The sequence below is a fragment of the Portunus trituberculatus genome, chromosome 12 (assembly GCF_017591435.1).
Source record: "Portunus trituberculatus isolate SZX2019 chromosome 12, ASM1759143v1, whole genome shotgun sequence".
Classification (NCBI taxonomy): Eukaryota; Metazoa; Arthropoda; class Malacostraca; order Decapoda; family Portunidae; genus Portunus; species Portunus trituberculatus.
The window spans coordinates 10,844,880-10,867,297 of NC_059266.1; the positions used below are offsets into that span (position 1 = coordinate 10,844,880).

Below are 22,418 nucleotides of genomic sequence, written 5' to 3' on the forward strand. Positions count from 1 at the left end.
CACGTGAATCTGAATCTCTTGACTACTGGCACTGGCATGCATTTTATGTGCTTTATAGCTGACGCGCCGTTATCGTGTAACAATTTGAGGAAACTGTATCTTTGAATGTTTCAGTAACACTTCTGAATATATTGACACTACATGTGGTCTCTGAGACTCCCCATGCATATGTTGATGGTTTTAAAAATGAAAGAAGTGATGCCTAACAAACACAAACGAGTTGTATTAATACTACGTATGTACTTACATCGTCACCCGCCTGGCAGTGCTCCTCTTGTTATGTGATGACTTTACATCCTGTGGGAAAAAAAAATGCATATAAATACTAGAGTACCTTTATATGGATATAGAAAATGCACAACATATACAATTACCCGTACTGCTTCTACTACTACTACTACTATTACTGCCAGTAGGTGTTGGTTTGGTATGTGATCTACATCTACAACCAACCTGAATTACAAGAATCAAACTCTACTTCGATATGAGATCTACACATTTCATTTATTTATAATGGCCTTAAATGAAATATTCTACATATCTACATATCCATGTATTTATTAAAAAAATATTATAATAAATGCATCAATAGTTGTGAAAAAAAAGGCGCAATCAAACGTAGAGTCAGAGACAATATACTTGCATTACGAATACCATTATAACTACATTACAGCGCCAATGAAAAGTTCTCAGTCTTTCAGATAAAATGTGAAAACTTCAGAAATTGTAACACTGTTATTGATGTGGCCACTTCATTTCCTGATATTACACAATGTGTGAGAAAAGTATCGAGCTTTAATGGACTTTTCATCATTGGGGACTTGCGTAACTGGATATATTGTCATACAAATTATGTGCTAAGTAAACTGAGATAATAAAATCGAATTTGATGTTATGATAATAAGCAGATAAATAACGATGATCATGATGCACGTTAAGATGACGATCTGCAATTCTACAATAACAATGCGAGTTTCTATGATAATGATGCAATTCCACGATAACAATGCGATTCCAGTTTCCACAATAATAATGCAAATTTCCATAATAACAATAAGATTCCAGTTACTATGGTAATGATGTGAATTTCCATGATAACGAAGGGAATCCAATTTCCATGACAACATAGTGATTCCAATTCCCAAGATAAGGATGCGAGTTGCTATCATAACTATGCAATTCCAATTTCCATGACAACAAAGCAATTCCAGTTTCCACGATAATGATGTGAGTTTCCACAATAATGATGTAATTCCAGTTTCCACAATAATGATGTGAGTTTCCATGATAAAGATGTGATTTCAGTTTCCACAATAATAATGCAATTCCTGTTTCTGTGAAAATTATGTTAGTTTCCATGATAAAGATGTGATTCCAGTTTCCACAATAATAATGTGATTCCAGTTTCCACAATAATTCTACAAGTTTCCATGATAAAGATGTGATTCCAGTTTCCACAATAATGATATGTGAGTTTCCATGATAAAGATGTGATTTCAGTTTCCACAATACTAATGTGATTCCAGTTTCTGCGATAATGATGCGAGTTTCCATGATAAGGATACGATTCCAGTTTCCATAATAACGATACAATTCCAGTTTCTGCAATAACACAAGATGCAAGTGTCCCCAATAACAATGTGAGTCTCCATGATAACGATACAATCCCAGTTTCCATGACAACAATGCAAGTCTCCACGATAATGATGCGATCTCAATTTCCATGATAACGATGCGAGTTTCCATGATAACGATGTAAAACCAGTTTTCATGATAATGATGTGATTCCAATTTCCATGATAATGATGTGAGTTTCCATGATAACTATGAGGGCATGGTGATAACTACATGCCATATTGGTGCATCTATCTACACAGATACCAGGACGAACCCTTCCTCCAAAAGGGTCTGCCCCAGCAGTCCTGTGGGTGTGAGAGCAGTGACGAGGCAACCTTGCCATGCCTCACACGGCTCCCCATGAGCAATGACCACGCCCCAGCCACTGTCATGGAGTCCTCTCACCCCTAATGGACCCCCTTGTCCTGCCAGTGTCTGGTGCATGGCACACAGCCTGCCACACACCACGCCCCAGCCACTGTCATGAAGTGAGCCCCTAAAAGACCCCTTGTCCTGCCAGTGTCTGGTGCATGGTGCACAGCATGCCCTCATTCATGGCAAGTTGTTCAGCCCGGTGCCATCACAATTAAGAGACCCGTACACACCCTTACCCTATCTTCCCATCAGGACTCCTTCCGTTGGACACCATCTGGTGAATGGTAGACATTGATCCCTTGCTTACAGCGACCCCTTGCCTAATGTGAGGCACTGCAAGTGGATGATTACTAATGAAACTTGAGGCCACCAAGGTTACCAATTCCCATACCTGACAGCCACCCTCTCCCCCTGTGTGGCACCCAAGGCCATCATGGTCCTCAAACAATTTTGACTGAAACTTATCAAAAGTCATTTGAATTTTGATCTGTATATAAAATCATCGATGACAAATGAAAACTGGCTTTTGTTTGAAAATGTGCAAGTCAGTTGATCAATGAAACAAGATGAAGCATCTTTAGCTTTACTATGGCGTATTAGAGAGTACCTTGCATGTTTCCTGCTGTGAATATGTGCATGTTTGTTTGTGACTGGACAGAAATAGTAATCTAATGACAGATTGCTTCAGTACTTCTGTCAACTCATGCATTGAATCAAATGAAATTTGAATAAAATTAAATAGAAATTATCCTGAATTTTTACATAAAGACAGCTTGCACGCTACTGTTCAATGTAATTAGCTGCCTTCATCTATCTGTGATCTTTTAGCTAACGTCTGAAGAGTTCTTTACATATTATTCAGATGTCAATAAGCAGACAAAATCATGGAAGGGAGCACAGGTTGCCTATCAAGATAATGTCTGTGTCAGAGTGAAGTGTGGTGTTGCCTTATGTAGCTTGTTGAGTCACCAGAGCTCCGACACTTGAACAGACATTCCACTCATGCTACAGCTGCCTCTCTAACCGGAGAGTCTCTCAAAACCCAGACATGTGTTTCCCCTTTTCTCTTGACAATGAAAGGAAAAAAAATTATACCTTTCTTGTAGATCACAATATAAAGTGTAAATCATATACCAAAGGAACTGCTTCACGCATAGACCACAAACCAATATACCACCCACTACCAGTACTGCAACTACAACACACAGAGAAGACAAAACAAGAGCAAGATATCTATACAGGGAAATGAACAAGAAAAATCTAACATCTGCCCCTTCACACATTGTCCGTCTTAATTAAACGAGGTCTCCCTACACAGTGATGTAATTAATTAGGGACTGACCAGAATCCAATACAATGGCAAAAGCTTGCTGAAATATTGGCTGACAAATGTGATGGTGTGTGGTGTTGTAGATACAGCGGCATCCTTATGTAGCACTGCAGGACGTAAGCAAAGTTGTCAGGATCCATAATCAGGATAGAACAAGATACTACAGTGGGTTAATTAAAGCCTGAAAAATGTAGATTCAAGAAAAAGGTAAGAAGGAACGGATTTCAGTTCACCTGTGGTATTTGAAACTTTGAAGGCTTTAATGAACATTGCTATAAGTCTTTCAATGATGTCTTCATAAATCTACAGAGTTTAATAAGGCCTGTGAGAGAGAGAGAGAGAGAGAGAGAGAGAGAGAGAGAGAGAGAGAGAGAGAGAGAGAGAGAGAGAGAGAGAGAGAGAGAGAGAGAGAGAGAGAGAGAGAGAGAGAGAGAGAGAGAGAGAGAGAGAGAGAGAGAGAGAGAGAGAGAGAGAGAGAGAGAGAGAGAGAGAGAGAGAGAGAGAGAGAGAGAGAGAGAGAGAGAGAGAGAGAGAGAGAGAGAGAGAGAGAGAGAGAGAGAGAGAGAGAGAGAGAGAGAGAGAGAGAGAGAGAGAGAGAGAGAGAGAGAGAGAGAGAGAGAGAGAGAGAGAGAGAGAGAGAGAGAGAGAGAGAGAGAGAGAGAGAGAGAGAGAGAGAGAGAGAGAGAGAGAGAGAGAGAGAGAGAGAGAGAGAGAGAGAGAGAGAGAGAGAGAGAGAGAGAGAGAGAGAGAGAGAGAGAGAGAGAGAGAGAGAGAGAGAGAGAGAGAGAGAGAGAGAGAGAGAGAGAGAGAGAGAGAGAGAGAGAGAGAGCAAGCTAACTGCACCTATCCTTGGAGCACATGTTTCAGAATAGCGGGATTACAGAATCCTGGTGGAAGTAGATTAGTCAACTCCCACACAAATGCAGACAAGAAGACCACCGTGGTACAAGGTGTCTTGGATGGAGCAGACACCAGGCAGACGGAGGCAGGCATAAAAATTGTACCAACACCTCCACGTTCTCTTCCTCCTGAGTGAGTGTGAAGCTGGACCAACAGATACATTTTCATAATGACCCCAAACTTTTTTCACTTCCATTTCATGATGACAGCTACCGGGCTCCTCACTGCCATAGTGTTGCATCTCTTGTTATCTCCCTCATCTGTTTTCATTCTAATTGCTCTTCTGATCTTGCAAACTATGTGCTTTCCTTCTTCCTGCAGCCTCACTGAACACTTCCTCTTTCCTTTCATTCCTATTCTGTCCACCACCTTAATGCTAGAGTTGACCAATATTCTCACTCTTTCATCCCTCCCCCTGGTAAACCCGTGAACTTCTGGCCTGTTTCTGTTATTTCCTGCTTCCTATGACTTGAACTCTTCCAAGAGGGAGGCCTGAAGACACTATCCTTCAACATTGCATTATTCTCTCTAACTTCACTGGTGGGAATCTGACACTCATGTGGGCATTTCTTTGAACTTTATTGATCTCAGTTATATAATGATTAATAAAATGATAATAAGCTCCAGGATCAGCAAGGCTCTCTGTTTCTCACTGTTTTCCATTTTTTTACTAATTGTGTTGCCCCATACAGCTCACATTTCATCTGGACTCCACTAACACAACACTAGCTAAACCAACTACAAAGTACAAACAAAATTAATAAGACTAAAAATGATCTGACAAGTTACAAAATATTGATAAATTCAACAAAAAAAACAAAAAAAAAACAATACAGAAACAAACAAATTAGCCATAAAACTAAGGATAGCAGTTACTAATGTTAGGAATAAATTACATCAAGTCACACCATTCTAAAGAAAGGCAATGAAAGGAACCAAACACAACATTCCTATTCACTAACGTGTCTGAGTGCTTCACTGACACAATCACCGTCTTACCTGCCTTGCCAGCTACCACCACCACCACCACCACCACCACCACAGGCAAGGGTTCAGTCACCTTAAAAGTGGATCCTCATGTGTCTGGCAATGTCATCTTAGGTCTTGAAGCACTGGCCACAAATGTCACAATTGAACTCACTTACCCAAGCGTGTTACAGTGATGAACAAATCTTTTACCACTTTTCACTCACAATTTCCATCACCACTATGTCTCCAAGTCTCATGGGGAAAGGTTAGTGGGTAAATTTCCTTGAACATTCCTCTTATTCAAAATTGTGAACACTGCTGACATTTTAAACTTATAACAATGAAAAGACTGAAAACCCTAATGAGAGTTGGTCTGTCATAAAGTGGAGTGGTGCACCAGCATGATGCATAACTTGGTGCATACACTAGGGCTCTCATACATCAGGATTTTCCCAGGTATGTGTGTGAATTCATGTGTTGAAATCTGTGTTTGGGAGTTTTGAAAATCCCTCAAATGTCTGGAATTTCACCTTCCATCAATAAGAAAAAACATTGTCCTATTTCTGTAGGTTGAAATGATGGGAGAGAGGGAGGGAGAAGGGTTCCCTGGGTGGCAGATGCTTACATTTTTTGTGTGGTTTGGGTGAAGATTAATGTGTATGGGCTCTGAATGGAGGTGATGGTCCCAGCCTTCCCTGTGTCGCCTCACTCTCATGTCGCACACTAGTCTTTATTTACTCCTAAACCCCACGTTGATAAGACACAGTTTGAATCATTGTTTGCTTGTTTGTTACTTACTTACTTGTTCCTTGGGATGTTTGTTCAAGGCTCCGCTCCAGTGCGAGGCAGCACTCAGCAGAGCCTCCCTCAAAAGCAACTAGCATCTATAATTGTCTTTGATTTCCATGCCGTTAAAATCATAAACTTCCTTGAACAAATATGTCTTTAATTTCTTTTTGAAGATATTGATCCTGGCACAACCTTTAATATCACTTGGCAGTTTATTGTAAATCCTTGGTGCGCATCATGCAAATACTCGACATCCCATATCAAGGTTATTTCTTGGCTCATGTAGTCTGTATGGGTCTGCATCGTGTTCCTTGGTATGTGCACAAATGTATGAGTGTCAGGGGTCATTTCTCTAATTTTTGCAGTATCATATTCACTCAGCCATGTTTCAATCAAAGCAAGAATATCCAGATTCTCATCATTAATTAAAGTTCTGATTTCTATTGTCTTGTTTCCAACTGACTGGACATTTAATAAACCACATTTCAACATAGAGCTCACAGCATTAGTAGCCATGATCTGTAATATTTCTGATCCTGTCAATCTCACTTTCCAACACAACACAACAACTATTATTCGCCGAGTGGTCAGTATTCTGTTTCTTAAACCTCACACAGTTTATGCATTTCTTCTCTGTAGATGTGCAATCCTTGGACTTGTGGTTGCCTGCACATTTAAAGCAAACGGGATGCTCACCATTTTTCTTGGCATTGCAGTTTGCCTCAGTATGACCATACCTTTGACAATGGTAACAGATAAGTGCATGATACCTGTCGCGAACCTGGTAAACTCCCCATTCAAGCTTAATCCTGTCCTGATGCTGATGCAACAACTGTCTTATCATTGGATCACATTTCATGATGTAATGAACTGTGCCCCCCTGCTGCTGGTTTGCAAAAAAATATTCTCAATCTTTGACTTGATATCAGGAACTGCTTGAAGGTAGTCATTTCTTGCAATAATTGTATCAATGATACCCTCCTTAGTCTCTTCCTTATGGACATTACATAGCATTATCTTGGGTTTAATTTTCTGAACAGATTTAGTTGTCAACTTTTCAACATTCTCCAGTTTCTGGGCTGCCTCATTTCTCAGACTCTCATTGGCAAAATTCATCACTATTTTTTTTGCCAACATTAGTAAACTTTGTATCATTAATTTGCATTCCATCCAAAGCATGAGAAACTTCATTCTTCAGATTTGCTTCAGAATCCTGAGTTACCCCTACAGCAAGCAGGTTCTTTTTCATCCTCCACTTCCTCTTCACATCCTGCCAAGGTGTGGAATGTTCCGAGTCAGCAAAATTCAGCGACTCAGCAACTCCCGCCAAGCCTTCTGTTGCCTCATCGACCTTGATACTTATCTCTTCCATTCTTGCCATCTTATTATCAACTATTTCCATCATCTTGTCAGCTTTAGCAGTAATGCTCTTCAAATCAGACTTAAAATCCTCAACATCATTGATGAATTTCTTCAGAGACGACACCTCAATGAAGCAAACATCACACAGATACCTCACGTTGCGGATATTTTCAGATTTAATCCCTGCCAAATTCACACATTTCGTATGAGCCCACCGGTTACACAGACAACACTTAATGGACTTTGTTATGTCTCCAGAATCAGAGCTACACTTATAACAGGATGAAGGTAATAATGCTGAAATGGCATATTTCTTCACCATCTTGGAGTCTTCCACTCCTTTTCACTTATTTTCTATCTAGCGGCAACACTTTCCATAAATGTTCCTGTTTTTTTTTTTCATCACAGGACATTCATACACCACTGTGCTCACTGAGAAGTCAGTGAGAGCCTTTTTTCATGCAATAATATGCGTGAAAAGCGGAGCACCAATACAGAACTAGCAAGTATAAGCGCGCGCAGTGTGTGTTTGTGGCCTTGTCACCTCGTTGCGGCAGCAAAGATAAATATAGTTTCTTTTTTTATTATTATTAATTTAAATGTTTTCCAATATCATATCAAGTGTCTGGAATTTTGATAGTTCATAATGGCAGTGTTTCTCACCCAGGGATCCAGACCACTAGGGGGCTGCAGATACCCATCAAGGGATCCACGGGACCAGGAATTGAACATATGATAGTTAATTTGTATGGTTCATGACTACAGCAATGTCTTAATTAATGTACAGCTGTATTTTTATTTTTTCCCTGGTTAGTTGTATCTCAGAATGTTGTGATTATTTGTATAGTGTATTATAATGTTTATATGACTAAATGCTTAAAAAGTGAGAAAGTTATATTTGTTTGCAACATTGCTTTGGGGTGGCATAACATGATACAATAGCTGCACAGTATAGCACTCACGCCAGAGCTCAGCCTGGGAACTGTATAGTGAATGTATTCTGCCGCCAACTGCTGCTGACTAACACTAACACCTAGCGTGACTGGCTGTCCTTATGGATTGTAATTTTTCCCATGATATGGTTTAACTTATTTGTTTGCTTGTTTTTATTTGACCACACTACAATGCTGAAACTGGGCAACACATATGTAGTAAGCCTTCACCTTTAAGGATTTTCTTTTTTTTCCATATTGATGTTTACACCTGTCTCTTAGGAAAATGGACAAAAAATATGTTATTAGACCATCCACACCAAAACAAAAAGTACTGCCAAACAAACAGTGTGCTGAGCTAAACCTGAGCTAGCTGCATACAAGTGTAAAATGACTATATCCTCTCTAATCCAGTACCAAGAGGTCCCCTGAATAGATAAGTGGATGTAAGTTGTCCACAAAGCTGGAAGGGTTGAGAAATCCTGATATATGGCAACCCTAGCATATTAATACCTATACACAAAGGTTCATCATGACATATTTTTTTTGCAGTGTTGTGTCAACTAAACAAGCGCTGGGGCCACTACTTCTTCTACTACTACTTCCACTACTACTACTACTACTACTACTACTACTACTACTACTACTACTGCTAAAACCACCACCACCATGACAGGCAAGGGTATTCACCTCAAAAGTGGATGGTCATGTGGCCAGCAAACTCTGGCTATGTCTTGAAACACTTGCCACACTTGAACACTTGAACAAGCCTGTGTGTCTGAAGGCATGTCTGTTGAGAGCACCAATGGTAAATATTTCCCCATATTTCTCACACTCAATTCCTGACACTGTGATGTACCATTGGTGTCTTGGTGAGTCTGCTGAGGTTATTCTTTGTAGTCAGTAGTCACTCAATTTCATGCCACACTCTTCACAAAATGTGTGTCTCATAGTAGTGTTTGGTGAGGTAAGACTTTCTGGTATACTTCTTGCCACACTCCTTACACTTATACTTCCTAATATCATTGTGTGTCAGGGTGTGTGTGGTGAGGTTACTCTTTGTGGCAAATTTCTTGCCACACTCCTCACACTCATACTTCTTGACTCCACTGTGTGCCTTGATGTGTCTGGTGAGATTACTCTTTATGGTAAATTTCATGCCACACTCTTCACACTCATAGTTCCTGACACCAGTGTGTGTCACAATGTGTGTGGTGAGGTTACCACGTGTGGAAAATTTCTTGCCACACTCCCCACACTTATGATTCTTGACTCCACTGTGTGCCTTGATGTGTCTAGTGAGATTACTCTTTACGGTAAATTTCATACCACACTCTTCACACTTGTGATGCCTGACACTCCTTTTTGCACCACTGTGTGTCAGGGTGTGTGTGGTGAGGTTACCCTGTGTGGTAAATTTCTTTCCACATTCCTCACACTTATACTTCTTGACTCCACTGTGTGCCTTGATGTGTCTGGTGAGATTACTCTTTAAGGTAAATTTCATGCCACACTCTACACATTCATAGTTCCTGACACCATTGTGTGTCATGGTGTGTGTGTCAAGGTTACTCTTTCTGGTAAATTTCTTTCCACACTCCTCACACTCATAATTACTCACTCCAGTGTGTGCCTTTATGTGTCTGGTGAGATGATTTTTTAAGGCAAATTTCCTGCCACACTTCCCATGCTCTAAGTCCTTAACACCACTGTGTTTCTGGGCATGGAGCCTCACCTTACTTTTAGATTCAGAGGTTTTATCACACAGCTGACACTTTAACCTGGCCTCTCCTTTGTGGCAGGAGCTGCCTGGCTCTTGGTGATTCCCCCCCCCCATGCCTGCACCTCCCAACACCTGAGACAGACTGCGGCTTCTTGCTGCTCATGCTGCTGCTGGCCAGCCTCACAGTCTCTGCTGCAGCACTGCTCCCGGTGACTCACGCCACACCTTCTCCTGCACAAACCTTCAGGGAATCCAGCTGGAGTGGTCGGTGCCAGGCAGGGCAGCAGTAGCCTGGGCTCTGGTCTGGCCTGTGGAGCAGAGAGGGACCAACGTTATGATGGGCCAAGTGGCACAAATCGATGGGTGGTGGGAAAAGTGTTGAGTGTGATGCCAGACCGTCACAGACAGGTCTATGAAGTCTTTTTCTTTCTTGTCTATAAATGGTCTGTATCTATAAGAAGTCCAGATACCCAGGGATGGGTGGTGGAGAGTGTTGGGTGCAAGAGTGTTGGGGTGGCATGTGCAGAGTGCAATCAGTGCATGCATCACAGGCATGACAGGTGAGCTGTCTAGTCTTAAGGAGGACACAGGTGAGGGGAATACCTGGTGCAGGGCTCGAGGGACGGACGGCTGCCACCAGCACTAGTGGCGCTGGCAGGTGGTGGAAGCCTGGTGGGTTGCACAAAGCTAGCCACAGTATGGCCTGGCGTGTGTTGCTGGTGCAGGGGAAGGACTCACCATGGCAGGGCAGGGCAGGGCAGAGGGCAATGGATGGCCACTGTACAAGATGAAATTTAACCTGTAGTCTCCACAACGTGATTAGGAACACAACATTACAAAGTCCTGCCTTGCTTCCACACTGTCTCTCAATTCCTGCACACTCCTCACCAGAGGTGTATCTCCACCTCATGTCTCACACCCATCAGGTGCTGTACAGGCCTCCACTTCATGGGTGGAACACTGCCATATATTCAAACAAAACAAGTTCAAATAAATAACTTCAAGATGTAGCTAAACTTGATATGAAGATATCAGAATACACACACAATTCCCTCTGGTGATGTAACAGGTAGTCACTCAACACCGTGACACACAACACGTCTTGATGCAAGCCCAACACTGACACTGAAGAAGCTCTAACCAAAAGTGTTACATCAAACAAGAGATTAAGATTGACATAGACATCTTGGCCACACACACATATTGACTTACTGTTTGTTATTCATTACAAGTATTTTCTATTACCAGAATGAGAACACTGTCACCTTGCTCAGCACAGTCACACAATGCCAAGCAAACACAAAAAGCTAAACCACAATGTGTTTAGAAAAATATGTGATGTATCACAAGGTTTTGTGGATATTGCTATAGGTGAAAGTAGAGGTTGTGCTCAGTACAAAATGTTCTCTACACACCTGCACACTGAGGCACTGTTTATTGCTGAGCCGTGGATTGATATTCATGTCATGATTTACTGACAAAGACTTAGAATAAACATTATTTGGTCTATTTTGGCTTTCCCCACCCAAAGACTCCACTTTCCCAACAGGTCCCTAAGTGTGTAGGTGCTGAAGAGGGGCAGGGGGGAGTGGTGGGGAAAGGAAGACCTTTTTATAAATGCAGATTTCCAAGTTTCTGTTAGTTGATACATATTGCATGATATTCTGCAACCTTAATTTAATCTGACATGTAAGTACATGTTACTGTAACCTCAGGACAGGGAGCAGGAGTGCAAAGAGATACACACACACACACACACACACACAAATGATGTTGAGAGAGGAAAACTTAAATAGAACTACAAGATCGCATAGTAAAAAGATAGCCAAGGGAATGTGCTTGAAGGATGTGAAGAAATACAGTTTCCCACAAAGATGTGTGGAGGTGTGGAATGGTTTGAGTGAGGAGGTGGTGTCAGCGAGGAGTGTGCATAGTTTTAAAGGAAAGTTGGATGTGTGTAGATATGGAGACGGGGCCACACGAGTATGATACCCAGGCCCTGTAAAATTACAACTAGGTGAATACAACTAGGTGAATACACAGACACACACACACACACACACATACACACAGGTAGTGTGGACTCTTTTTTTTTTTTTTTTCTCCATGAAATCAATTAGTAAGGAATAATGAGTGAAAAAGATATCCCATCCAAATGCAGACATGAGAATAGAGAAGAGGCTCATGATGACTATGTCGGTGAGGGAGAATGCGTATTCGAAGGGTTCGATACGACGACAACTTCACTACTTAAGAGAGTGTCAAATATTGAATGTAAACTAGATAAACTGATAAAGGAGAAGATGGAAATGAAAGAGAATAAAGAACAGGAAATGGAGTTTATAAGACTGAGAGAAAGGATAAGAAAAGTGGAAGAAAATGAAGCTAGGCTAAGAGCGGAAAACGAAGAACTAAAAAAGGAAGTAGCTAACTACAAGAAGCAGATGGAAGAAGGACTCGGTAAAGCCGAGAAAGAAAAGGAGAAGCCGAGAAAGAAAAGGAGAAGCTGAAAGATCTAGTAAACAAGGAAGAGGAAAGAGTACAGAACGTGATTAAAAAGAAGTACAAGCATGGAGAGTCCAAGATAAGAAAGATAAGGCCGATTTTCAGGAGGTGATTCAAGAACAACTTAAAGAAAAAGAAGAAAATATGACAAACAAAATGATAGGAGTCCTCAAGACAAAAGAAAATCTAGTTAGAGAAATTGCAGAAAAAGAAGAGTGTAGTCGTATTTGGAATAAAAGAAAAAATATAAAATATAGACCAAAAAGAGAAAAGAAGAAATGAAATCAGTCAAAGACCTACTGAAGAATCTTAATGACGAAGATAGGCAGAACTTGGAAGAGGAAGTAGAAGAAATAAACAGAATGGGACCATATCAAGAAGGAAAACGAGACCAATTAAAATACTACTAAAATCACAAGCAGCAACAGAAGAAATATTATATAGAACAACAAAACTTAGAGAAACAGAAGGCTGCAAGGATATCTATATAAAGAAAAATAGAAATGAGGAAGAAAGGAAGAGATACAATGAACTGGCAGCAGCAGTAAGGGAAAAGAATAATGAAAGGTCAGAAGAGGAGAAGAAGGCATTTTTGGAGAATTCTAGGAGACAGGATAAGGAAATGGTATATAAACGAGAAGGAAGAGAAAAAAGTGGAACAAGTTTAACTAAAAATGATAAAGGCAAAAGACTAAAAATGATGTATACGAACACAGACGGGTTTTATCAAGTAAATTAGAATTAAGAGATTACATAAGGAAAGAAAATCCAGATATTGTATGCCTGGCTGAAACAAAACTAAATGAGGCAATCAAAATAGATTTGGATAATAGGTATAATGTATGGAGAAGAGACAGAGTGGGTAAAGGAGGAGGAGGAGTCATGATAATGTTAAGGAAGGAGATAGTGATCAACCAAGTGGAATGTGGGAAGGAAAAGCAGAAGTATTGTATATTAAGATGCATATTAATAAAAAGAGTTAACAATCATTGTAACATATGTGCCACCAAAACAAATTCATGGACCAATCAAGAATATAAAGACATGATAGATGACACAATAAGGAGTCTAATGAGAATCGTTAAAGAAAGGAGAAAAGTGATATTAGTAGGAGATTTCAACTGTAAAGAAGTGGACTGGGAAAATTATGAAAGTGGTATGGGGGAAGAAGCCTGGGGAGAAAGATTCTTGAACCTAATGATAGACAATATGATGGACCAGAGAGTAAAGGAATGCACAAGATTCAGAGGAAACGACGAGCGAGATTGGACCTAGTTTTTACAAGGGGTATACAAATGAATGACGATATAAGATATAAGTGCCCATTGGGAAAGAGTGACCATGCAATATTAGAAATAGATATAGAAGAGGAAAGGAAGATAGAGACGATTCATACAAAGGAGACCGATTAAATTACAGAAAGGCTGATATTGAGAATCTCAAGAACTATTTTAAAACGTAGACTGGGAGGAGATGGAAAACTCAGAGACAATGCAAGACAAATATAACTTATTTTTGGAAATATACAAAACAGGAGTCAGGAATATGTCCCAAAATATAGACCAAAAGAAGAAGGAAAGAAAGATTGGTTTAATGCAAGGTGTGCTAGGGCAAAGGAGAAAAGAGATGGAGCATGGAAAAGGTGGAGGAGAAATAGGAATCCAACAAACAAGGAAAACTTCAAGGCAGCGAGAAATGAATATGTTAAGGTGAGGAAGGAAGAGGAAAAGAACTTGAAAAGATATTGTCGAAAAATGTAAGGAGCAACCAAAATTGTTCTATAGATTCATAAATGGAAAAATTAGGCAAAAAGAAACAATAGAAAGGTTAAAAGGAGAGAACGGGATGGTGGAAGACCCAAAAGTATGGCAGAACTATTAAATAAAAATTCCAGGAGGTCTTTACTAAAGAATCCAAATTTGAGAGGCCACAGGGTAATAGAGAGACAATCTATATGAAAGAGATTAAAGTAACCAAGCTTGAAATAAAAGAGTTAATGAAGGAACTGGATGAAGAGAAGGCAATGGGACCGGATGAAGTCTCAGGCAGAATACTGAAAGAATGTAGGGAAGAACTAGCAAGTCCTATATACAACATCATAAAATGCTCAATAGAAAATGGAACAGTGCCAGTAGAATGGAAAAGAGCTGAGGTGGTTCCCATATATAAGAGTGGAAGGAAAGAAGAACCTTTAAATTACAGACCGGTATCACTAACTAGTGTAATATGCAAGATGTGTGAAAGAATAATAAAGAAACAATGGATCGAGTTCCTTGAAGACAACAAATTAATATCAAATAGCCAATTTGGTTTTAGAAAAGGACGGTCTTGTGTAACTAATTTATTGAGTTTCTATTCTAGAATAGTTGATAGAGTACAAGAGAGAGAGGATGGGTTGACTGCATCTATTTGGATTTAAAAAGGCGTTTGACAAAGTGCCACATGCAAGATTACTGTGGAAGTTAGAGGAGAAGGGTGGCTTAAAAGGAAGCACATTGAGATGGATAGAAAATTATTTGAGGGGGAGAGAAATAAGGACGGTAGTTAAAGATATGAAGTCCAAGTGGAGAGCAGTAGAAAGCGGAGTGCCACAGGGTCAGTATTGGCACCAATACTTTTCCTCATTTATATTAACGACATGCCAGAAGGAGTGAACAGCTACATAAATTTGTTTGCGGATGATACGAAACTGTGCAGAGTTATAAAGCAAAAGGAGGATTGTGAAATACTGCAAGAAGACCTAAATAAGATCTGGGAATGGAGTAAGAAGTGGAAATGGAATTCAATGTGAACAAAAGCCATGTCATGGAAATGGGAAAGAGTGAAAGACGACCTGTGGGAATCTATAAGATGGGAGATGGAGTAGAACTGGAGAAAGTCAAAAGGAAAAGGACTTAGGAGTGACGATGGAAGAAAACAATCAACCAGTAAGCCATATTGATAGAATTTTTAGAGAAACATATAATTTGCTGAGGAATATTGGAGTAGCATTTCACTACATGGACAAAGAAATGATGAAGAAATTGATAAATACTATAATAAGACCCAGATTGGAATATGCAGGAGTAGTGTGGACCCCTCATAAAAAGAAACACATAAGGAAATTGGAGAGGCTACAAAAAATGGCTACAAGAATGGTCCCAGAACTTGAAGGGATGACATATGAGGAGAGACTAAAGGCTATGGATCTACCAACCTTGGAACAAAGAAGGAGAGAGGAGACCTGATACAAGTCTATAAATTGATCAACGGAATGGACCAAGTGGATAATGAGAAACTGATCCTGAGAGAAGAATATGACATCCAAGCACAAGATCGCATAGTAAAAAGCTGAGAAAGGAAGATGTCTGAGAGATATTAAAAAATATAGTTTTCCGCAGAGATGTATTGAGACGTGGAACAGTTTAGATGAAGAAGTAGTGTCTGCAACGAGTGTGCACACTTTTAAAGTAAGATTGGATAAGTGTAGATATGGAGACGGGGCCACACAAGCATAAAGCCCAGGCCCTGTAAAACTACAACTAGGTAAATACAACTAGGTAAATACACACACACACACACACAAAAAAATTAAATTATACTAGGGCAAATTATAACCATATAAGGGAGTTCTTTAATGAAATTGACTGGTCCGTGGTATACCAGGAAAGAGATATGCAATTGAAGTACGATAAATTTATGGATTTGTATAACTCTGCTGTGAAAAAGTTTGTGCCATATTACAGGAAGGGAACTTTAAATAATAAACAGTGGTTTAATAGAAATTGTGAAGAAGCAAAAAAGAACAAAGAAAAGGCATGGAAGAAACTTAAGAAAACAGTGATGTATTATCAAGGGAAGGCTACAAAACAGCAAGGAATAGATATGTTGAAGTAAGGAGAACAGCACAGAAGGAATATGAACAGAGGGTGGTGGAAAACTGTGATAGTGACCCAAAATGTTTTACAAATTCATAAATGGAAAACTAAATAAAAGGGAGGCAATAGAAAAGGTAAAAACGGGAAGAAGTATATGAAGATGCTGGAGATATAGCTGAAATTTTGAACGACAACTTTTGCAAAGTGTTTACAAAGGAGGAGCATTTTATGGGAGGAAGGCCTACGGAAATAAAGCAAATGCAGGACATCATGGTTACTAAGGAAGATGTAAGGAAAATTATAAGCAATCTGGATATTAATAAATCAATGGGGCCTGATGGCATATCTGGGAGGTTGCTAAAAGAATGTAAGGATCAATTGTTGAACCCCATATTTGATATTGTGGAAACCTCCATACGAACAGGATTAGTCCCGAAAGAGTGGAAAAGAGCTGACATTGTGCCTATATATAAGAATGGTAGTAGAATGGAACCGCTAAATTATAGACCAGTATCGTTGACTAGTATATTGTGCAAGGTATGTGAAGAAGTAATTAAAGCTAAGTGGAGTGAGTATCTAGAAAGTGAAAACATTCTGAGTGAAAGGCAGTTTGGTTTCAGAAAAGGAAGATCGTGTATCCAATTTATTATGTTTTTATTCAAGAGTGACTGACATACTACAACATAGAGAGGGATGGGTGGATGCTATCTACCTGGACTTGAGAAAGGCCTTTGATAAAGTACCACACAATAGACTGATGTGGAAACTAAAGATGACTGGAGGAGTAAATGATAAACTAGCAAAATGGATGGAAAATTACTTAATGGGAAGAGAAATGAGAACAGTGGTGAGAGGAAGGAAGTCCGAGTGGAAGAAGGTAACCAGTGGAGTTCCACAAGGGTCAGTGCTGGGTCCCATCATGTTTTTGATTTATGTTAATGATATGCCAGTAGGAATTGACAGTTATATGAACATGTTTATGGACGATACTAAAATTATGAGGAGAGTAAAGAATGTGGAAGATTGTAACAAGTTACAGGAAGATCTTGATAAAATATATGAGTGGAGTAAAGAGTGGCAGATGGATGTTATGAAAATGGGAAGAAGTAGATACAGACCAAACTGGGATTACAGGCTGGGTGATGAGAAAATTAAAGAGACCAATGAGGAGAAAGACTTAGGAGTAACTGCAAAACACTTTGTCACCGGAGAAACACATTAACAAGATTTTTGAAAACATACAACATGCTTCAAAATATTGGCCTTGCATTCCACTACCTAGATGAAGGAATGATGAAGAAGATATTATGTACCTTAATAAGACCCCAGTTAGAATATGCAGCATGTGTCTGGTCACCGCATATGAAGAAAAATGTGAAGAAGGTAGAAAGGGTACAGAGGCTGGCAACAAGGATGGTACCAGGACTCAGGGAGTTAGACTATGAGGAAAGACTGAGGAAGCTGGGGCTGACCACATTAGAAGAGAGAAGAACAAGAGGAGACATGATAACTATGTATAAATTGGTGGACAAGATTGACATACTGGATAGAGAGTTGATAAAGGTGACCACAAGTAATCATCTCCGAGGACATGGAAAAAAGCTAATAAAGGACATCTGTCTAAATGACGTGAGAAAATACAGTTTCCCGCATCGTAGCATTGATAAGTGGAATAAACTGAGCAGTCATGTCGTTGATGCGGTGTGTGTCAATCAGATGAAAGAGAGATATGACAGGAATGGACAAGGATACAGGACACAGAGAGCTTAGCTCGGGCCCTGTAATACACAAATACACACACACACTACACACCGCGTAGTGTAGTGGTTAGCACGCTCGACTCAATCAAGAGGGCCAGGTTCAAGTCCCGGGACGGCAAGGTAAAAGGGCAAGCCTCTTAATGTGTAGCCCCTGTTCACCTCGCAGTAAATAAGTACTGGATGTAACTCGAGGGGTTGTGGCCTCGCTTTCTCGGTGTGTGGAGTGTGTTGTGGTCTCAGTCCTACCCGAAGATCGGTCTATGAGCTCTGAGCTCACTCTGTAATGGGGAAGACTGGCTGGGTGACCAGCACGCGACCGAGGTGAAAAGGTAAATTACACACACACACACACACACCACCATTCTTTATGTTAGGTTAGGTTATAGGTATTTTTACAGTGTTACACCATAATCAGCGTGGCTTTTCTTACCCTTCTCATCTAATAATGCTTCTCTTTCTGAGTAATTTAAACCCATACATACCTGTCGCAAATTGCTTGTAATGTTGACAATATTTCCTATATTTAGCATTTTGGGAAGGAACAAACCAACACACTGCCACACCCACATATGTGATGGACTGCCGGCCACTGAGGAATGCCGTTAGGTGTGTTCTTTTGTGTGTGCGTATTGTCACAATATTTCCACACACATGAATCAATGACAATGATTTGTTCTTTTGTTTGTGCATACAGGCACTGACCAATAAAAATAATATGAAACAAATCTAGCCAATCAGAGCAGTTTGCGGAGAGAAGTGACTCGATTTGAATCAGTTTCTGGAAGATGTGTGAACAGGAAGGATGTTGCCCCAATTATTACCACTGTATTGCCAGACTTTACATAGAAAGATAAGCTAATGACTTCATATTAATTTCTTAACACTGCTAGTCCGGTTAGGCTGGTTTGTTTTGAATAGTTAGATCAGTTTAATTAGGTTAGATAAAGTTGATTTATTATGGGGAAGAAGTATCAGTGATGCTTGTCACCTCAACTAGGTTAGGTTAGGTTAGTTCAAAGTTAGGGCTTGGTTAATAAGTTTCAACAGGTTAGCTTGAGCAGCAGTGATCAGCAGTGGCAGCAAGTACTCTGCACAGCAGTAACAGTCAACATTTTGGAGTGTTACTTTTATAGTAGCTACTCTCACTACTCTGTCATAATGAAATTATTTTCTTCTGGTACATTTTGGTCTGCTTTGTATTATTTTTTCTTTTTTTGTTTTCATAGCAATACAGTAGTACTTTCTGAGGAGATAGACCATTCTTTGGCAGGAAAGGGGGAAGCTGAGAATAAAAAAAAGAAAGGTACTGATTTGCCACGGAAATGAAGTACACATTTATTCTAAAAAGGTTGAAAACTTCCAGAAGGAAGATTCATCCTGAAGTGAGGGAATGGTGTAAGACTTTCAGTGCACCAGGTTGTGTGGGATGCAGAGGAGGAGTTCATCATTAACGAGTGATTGTAAAGGTTTTAGAGGGTTACCAGTGGGTGAGTGAGTGCTTGGAAAGGTTACTGAGACTGATGAGGTGTCATACACGTAACAGGCCTCTATGTACTATTGGCTGCTATGTACCACCAGCTGGTATGTACCATCCCTGGCTGCTATGTACTATCCATGGTTGCTATGTACCTGGGCTGCTATGTACCATCCCTGGCTGCTATGTACCATCCATGACTGCTGTGTACCTTTTATTTAACTCTTAAGTGTGCACAGTTTTATAAAGAAGGATGGAATTATGAAACAGGTTCCATTGTGTTTTGTCCTAATGTCAAGAAGAAAGAAAAGGACTATGTAGTTGTCATAAGAGAAATTCCTGATTTAACGTCAACATCTGTTTGTGAAGTTGTTTTAGATTTTGAAAGAACACTATGGTGAGCAGTGCGAGTGTGCATTCCTGAGGTTTCCCTTCATGGCTGCTGGTTTCACTAGCCCAAGCAGTGTACCACAGAGTGAAAAGACTAAGTTTACAAAATGCCTATGTTAATCGACTCGCTGTAAGACAATTCATTCAGCAGCTAATGGCACTGCCAAACTTACTTCCATCTCATATAGAGCTAGCTTTTCGCCATATCACTAGCCAGCCACTTCCTGAGCATCAACTCCAACATTTCATTACTTACTAAGAAAAAAATGGATCAGGAACGAGATGTATCCTCCACATTCTTGGAGCTCTTACAAGCGCCCTGTTCAGACTAATAATGAAGCAGGAGGGTGGCACCATGTGATTAACAGGGTAGCAAAAATCAATTCTATAAACATGTACCTCTTAATTAGTATTCTACATGACGAATCAAGTAGAATTTCTATGATTGTGAAATAAATCAAACAAAAGAAAATGTATATATATATACCAAAAGAAGCATGCTATCCATAAGCAAATTAACCTTGATGACCCATGGATGAAATATGAGAACAAATCTATAACAACATCAGTATTTCTAAACCGATGTGCTGAACTGCTGGATCATGCTGAGGACTAAGCTTGTATTAAGTCAATGTACAGTATGCTCAATTTTATTGATTGACAAATTTTAATTATTGTATGCGATTTTAATATCTTTATGCTTTTGTGTTATTTTTTTAATGTAGTTTCTTTACTTTTACATCGTGGTTTTTTTTTTTTTTTTCTTATAATAAGTATTTTGGTAAAAGTCAAGAATAGGACCTCCTTTCTAATCATTAAAACAAGTATGCAAGATGATGAAGTACTTACGGTACTATACAATATGTCTGTGATGTTTTTAATGTGGGGACGGCTTTTGTAAGGCTATAGTAATTGAACGAATATTCTGGTGCCTGCAGATTCAAAGTCCACAATGATTTGGTTGGTTGTTACAGTTTCGTACAATAAACTGTGTATCCAGTATTTTATCTTCCTACTTGGTATCTGGTACATAGCAACCTTGTTTGGTACATGCAAGCCAAGCAGTGGTACAAAGAAGCCGGTACATAGCAGCCCACCAAAGGTACATATAAGCCAAAGCAATGTTACATATGAGCCGGTACACAGCTGCTAGCATTCGACGTGCGTTGCTCAGTGAGCGGGTGGAAAGGTTGCAGACGGATCGTAGTTGGTCAGTGAGTGTTTGTAGTTAAACAGGTTATAGAGTGGTCGTAGTAGGTTAGTGAGCATTCTGGAAGGTTATAGTGGTCGTGGTAATAGGCCCACTCCCTCATAACCCAAGCAAAGGCTGACGAACAGCAAGAAAGAAATTAATCGTTCAAGTGTCTCGTAACTTGTACTGCTCTCAACTCTCCTCACTTGCTGCACTCCTGGTAGTCAGGAGAGTGTGTGGCTCTGGCTGGGCCTCACACCGACCTGTATAGCCATTAATGCACCATGTAGTAACTGTAGGAAGCGCCAGAAAGTCACACACACGTACACACTGACAGTGACAGTGTTTACAACTTCACATATGCGCGGTCTCTCTCTCTTATTATTAGGGATGGCAGTTTCGGTCCAAGTAGTACTCGGTTTACTCGGTTTTTGGATTTGAGTGAGTACTACTCGGTTTACTCGGTTTTCATAATTCAATTGCATGTTCAATTAATGCGTTGAAAATGTAATACAGGCCTTCAAACTAAGGAGTAAAGATTTTTTTCGGTATTTTGTTGGGGAAGAAGGCGGTGCATGCCGCACAACCACCCAGACATTAATGGAATAGTCCAATTCCTAAGAACAAGCCTAACAGTGCCAACAGTCCAACACACGGGCTTGGGTGAAGGAAAGAGAAACCTGTACAAGTATGCGACGAGTAGGCTAACTCAGTCAGTTCACAGTTGGTATTTAGCCAGTTTCGCAGTTTCCGTTTGGCAGCATTATTTAGCAAGTCGCCAGACGCCACTGACCACAGTCTTGCGTTACCCGCTGGCCACGAGAGAGAGAGAGAGAGAGAGAGAGAGAGAGAGAGAGAGAGAGAGAGAGAGAGGAGGTGACGGACAGGATCTCTCTCTCTCTCTCTCTCTCATCAATGGAGAGATTGGAAGGAAAGTGAAGGAGCGAAAGGGAGGCAAGTCTATTGGTCAGAGTGGAATAAAACAGGGTCAAGTAATATGTCATGACCTTTAGGAGAGAGAGAGAGAGAGAGAGAGAGAGAGAGAGAGAGAGAACGGAATGAGAGGGAAGTGGATGGAGGAGGGGTAAGGAGTTATAGGGAGAAGAGAGGAGGAGGGGTAAGGAGTTATAGGGAGAAGAGAGGAGGAGGGGTAAGGAGTTATAGGGAGAATAGAGGAGGAGGAGTAAGGAGATAGAGGCAGGGAGGGTGGAGACACGTGACGCTGAGCCCCGCTATGATAAGC

The 22,418-nt window shown here is 40.2% G+C and overlaps 1 protein-coding gene across 3 annotated transcripts; it reads right to left on the minus strand.

Moving 5' to 3' along the window:
* Positions 1-242: 242 nt before the first annotated feature.
* Positions 243-21,551, minus strand: LOC123502824 (zinc finger protein 98-like). 3 transcript variants are annotated; one of them, XR_006674228.1, is made up of 4 exons: positions 21,382-21,534; positions 10,601-10,775; positions 8,965-10,305; positions 243-297 (listed from the first exon to the last, which is right to left on the minus strand). XR_006674228.1 is itself a non-coding variant. In XM_045252094.1 (3 exons), exon 3 carries the CDS (start codon positions 10,109-10,111, stop codon positions 9,206-9,208), a length of 906 nt encoding a protein of 301 aa, XP_045108029.1. In that variant the 5' UTR covers positions 10,112-10,305; positions 10,601-10,775; positions 21,439-21,551; the 3' UTR covers positions 8,135-9,205. The 3 variants fall into 3 exon arrangements, 2 of the variants coding, with proteins under 2 accessions (XP_045108029.1, XP_045108027.1); XM_045252094.1 differs by lacking the exon at positions 243-297 and having other exon boundaries at positions 8,135-10,305; positions 21,439-21,551; XM_045252092.1 differs by lacking the exon at positions 243-297 and having other exon boundaries at positions 8,135-10,305; positions 21,382-21,536.
* Positions 21,552-22,418: the final 867 nt, after the last annotated feature.

Excerpts from the sequence above, each read along its gene's own strand:
- LOC123502824 (XM_045252094.1), bottom strand. The coding sequence starts at position 10,111 with ATGGGGGGGGGGAATCACCAAGAGCCAGGCAGCTCCTGCCACAAAGGA.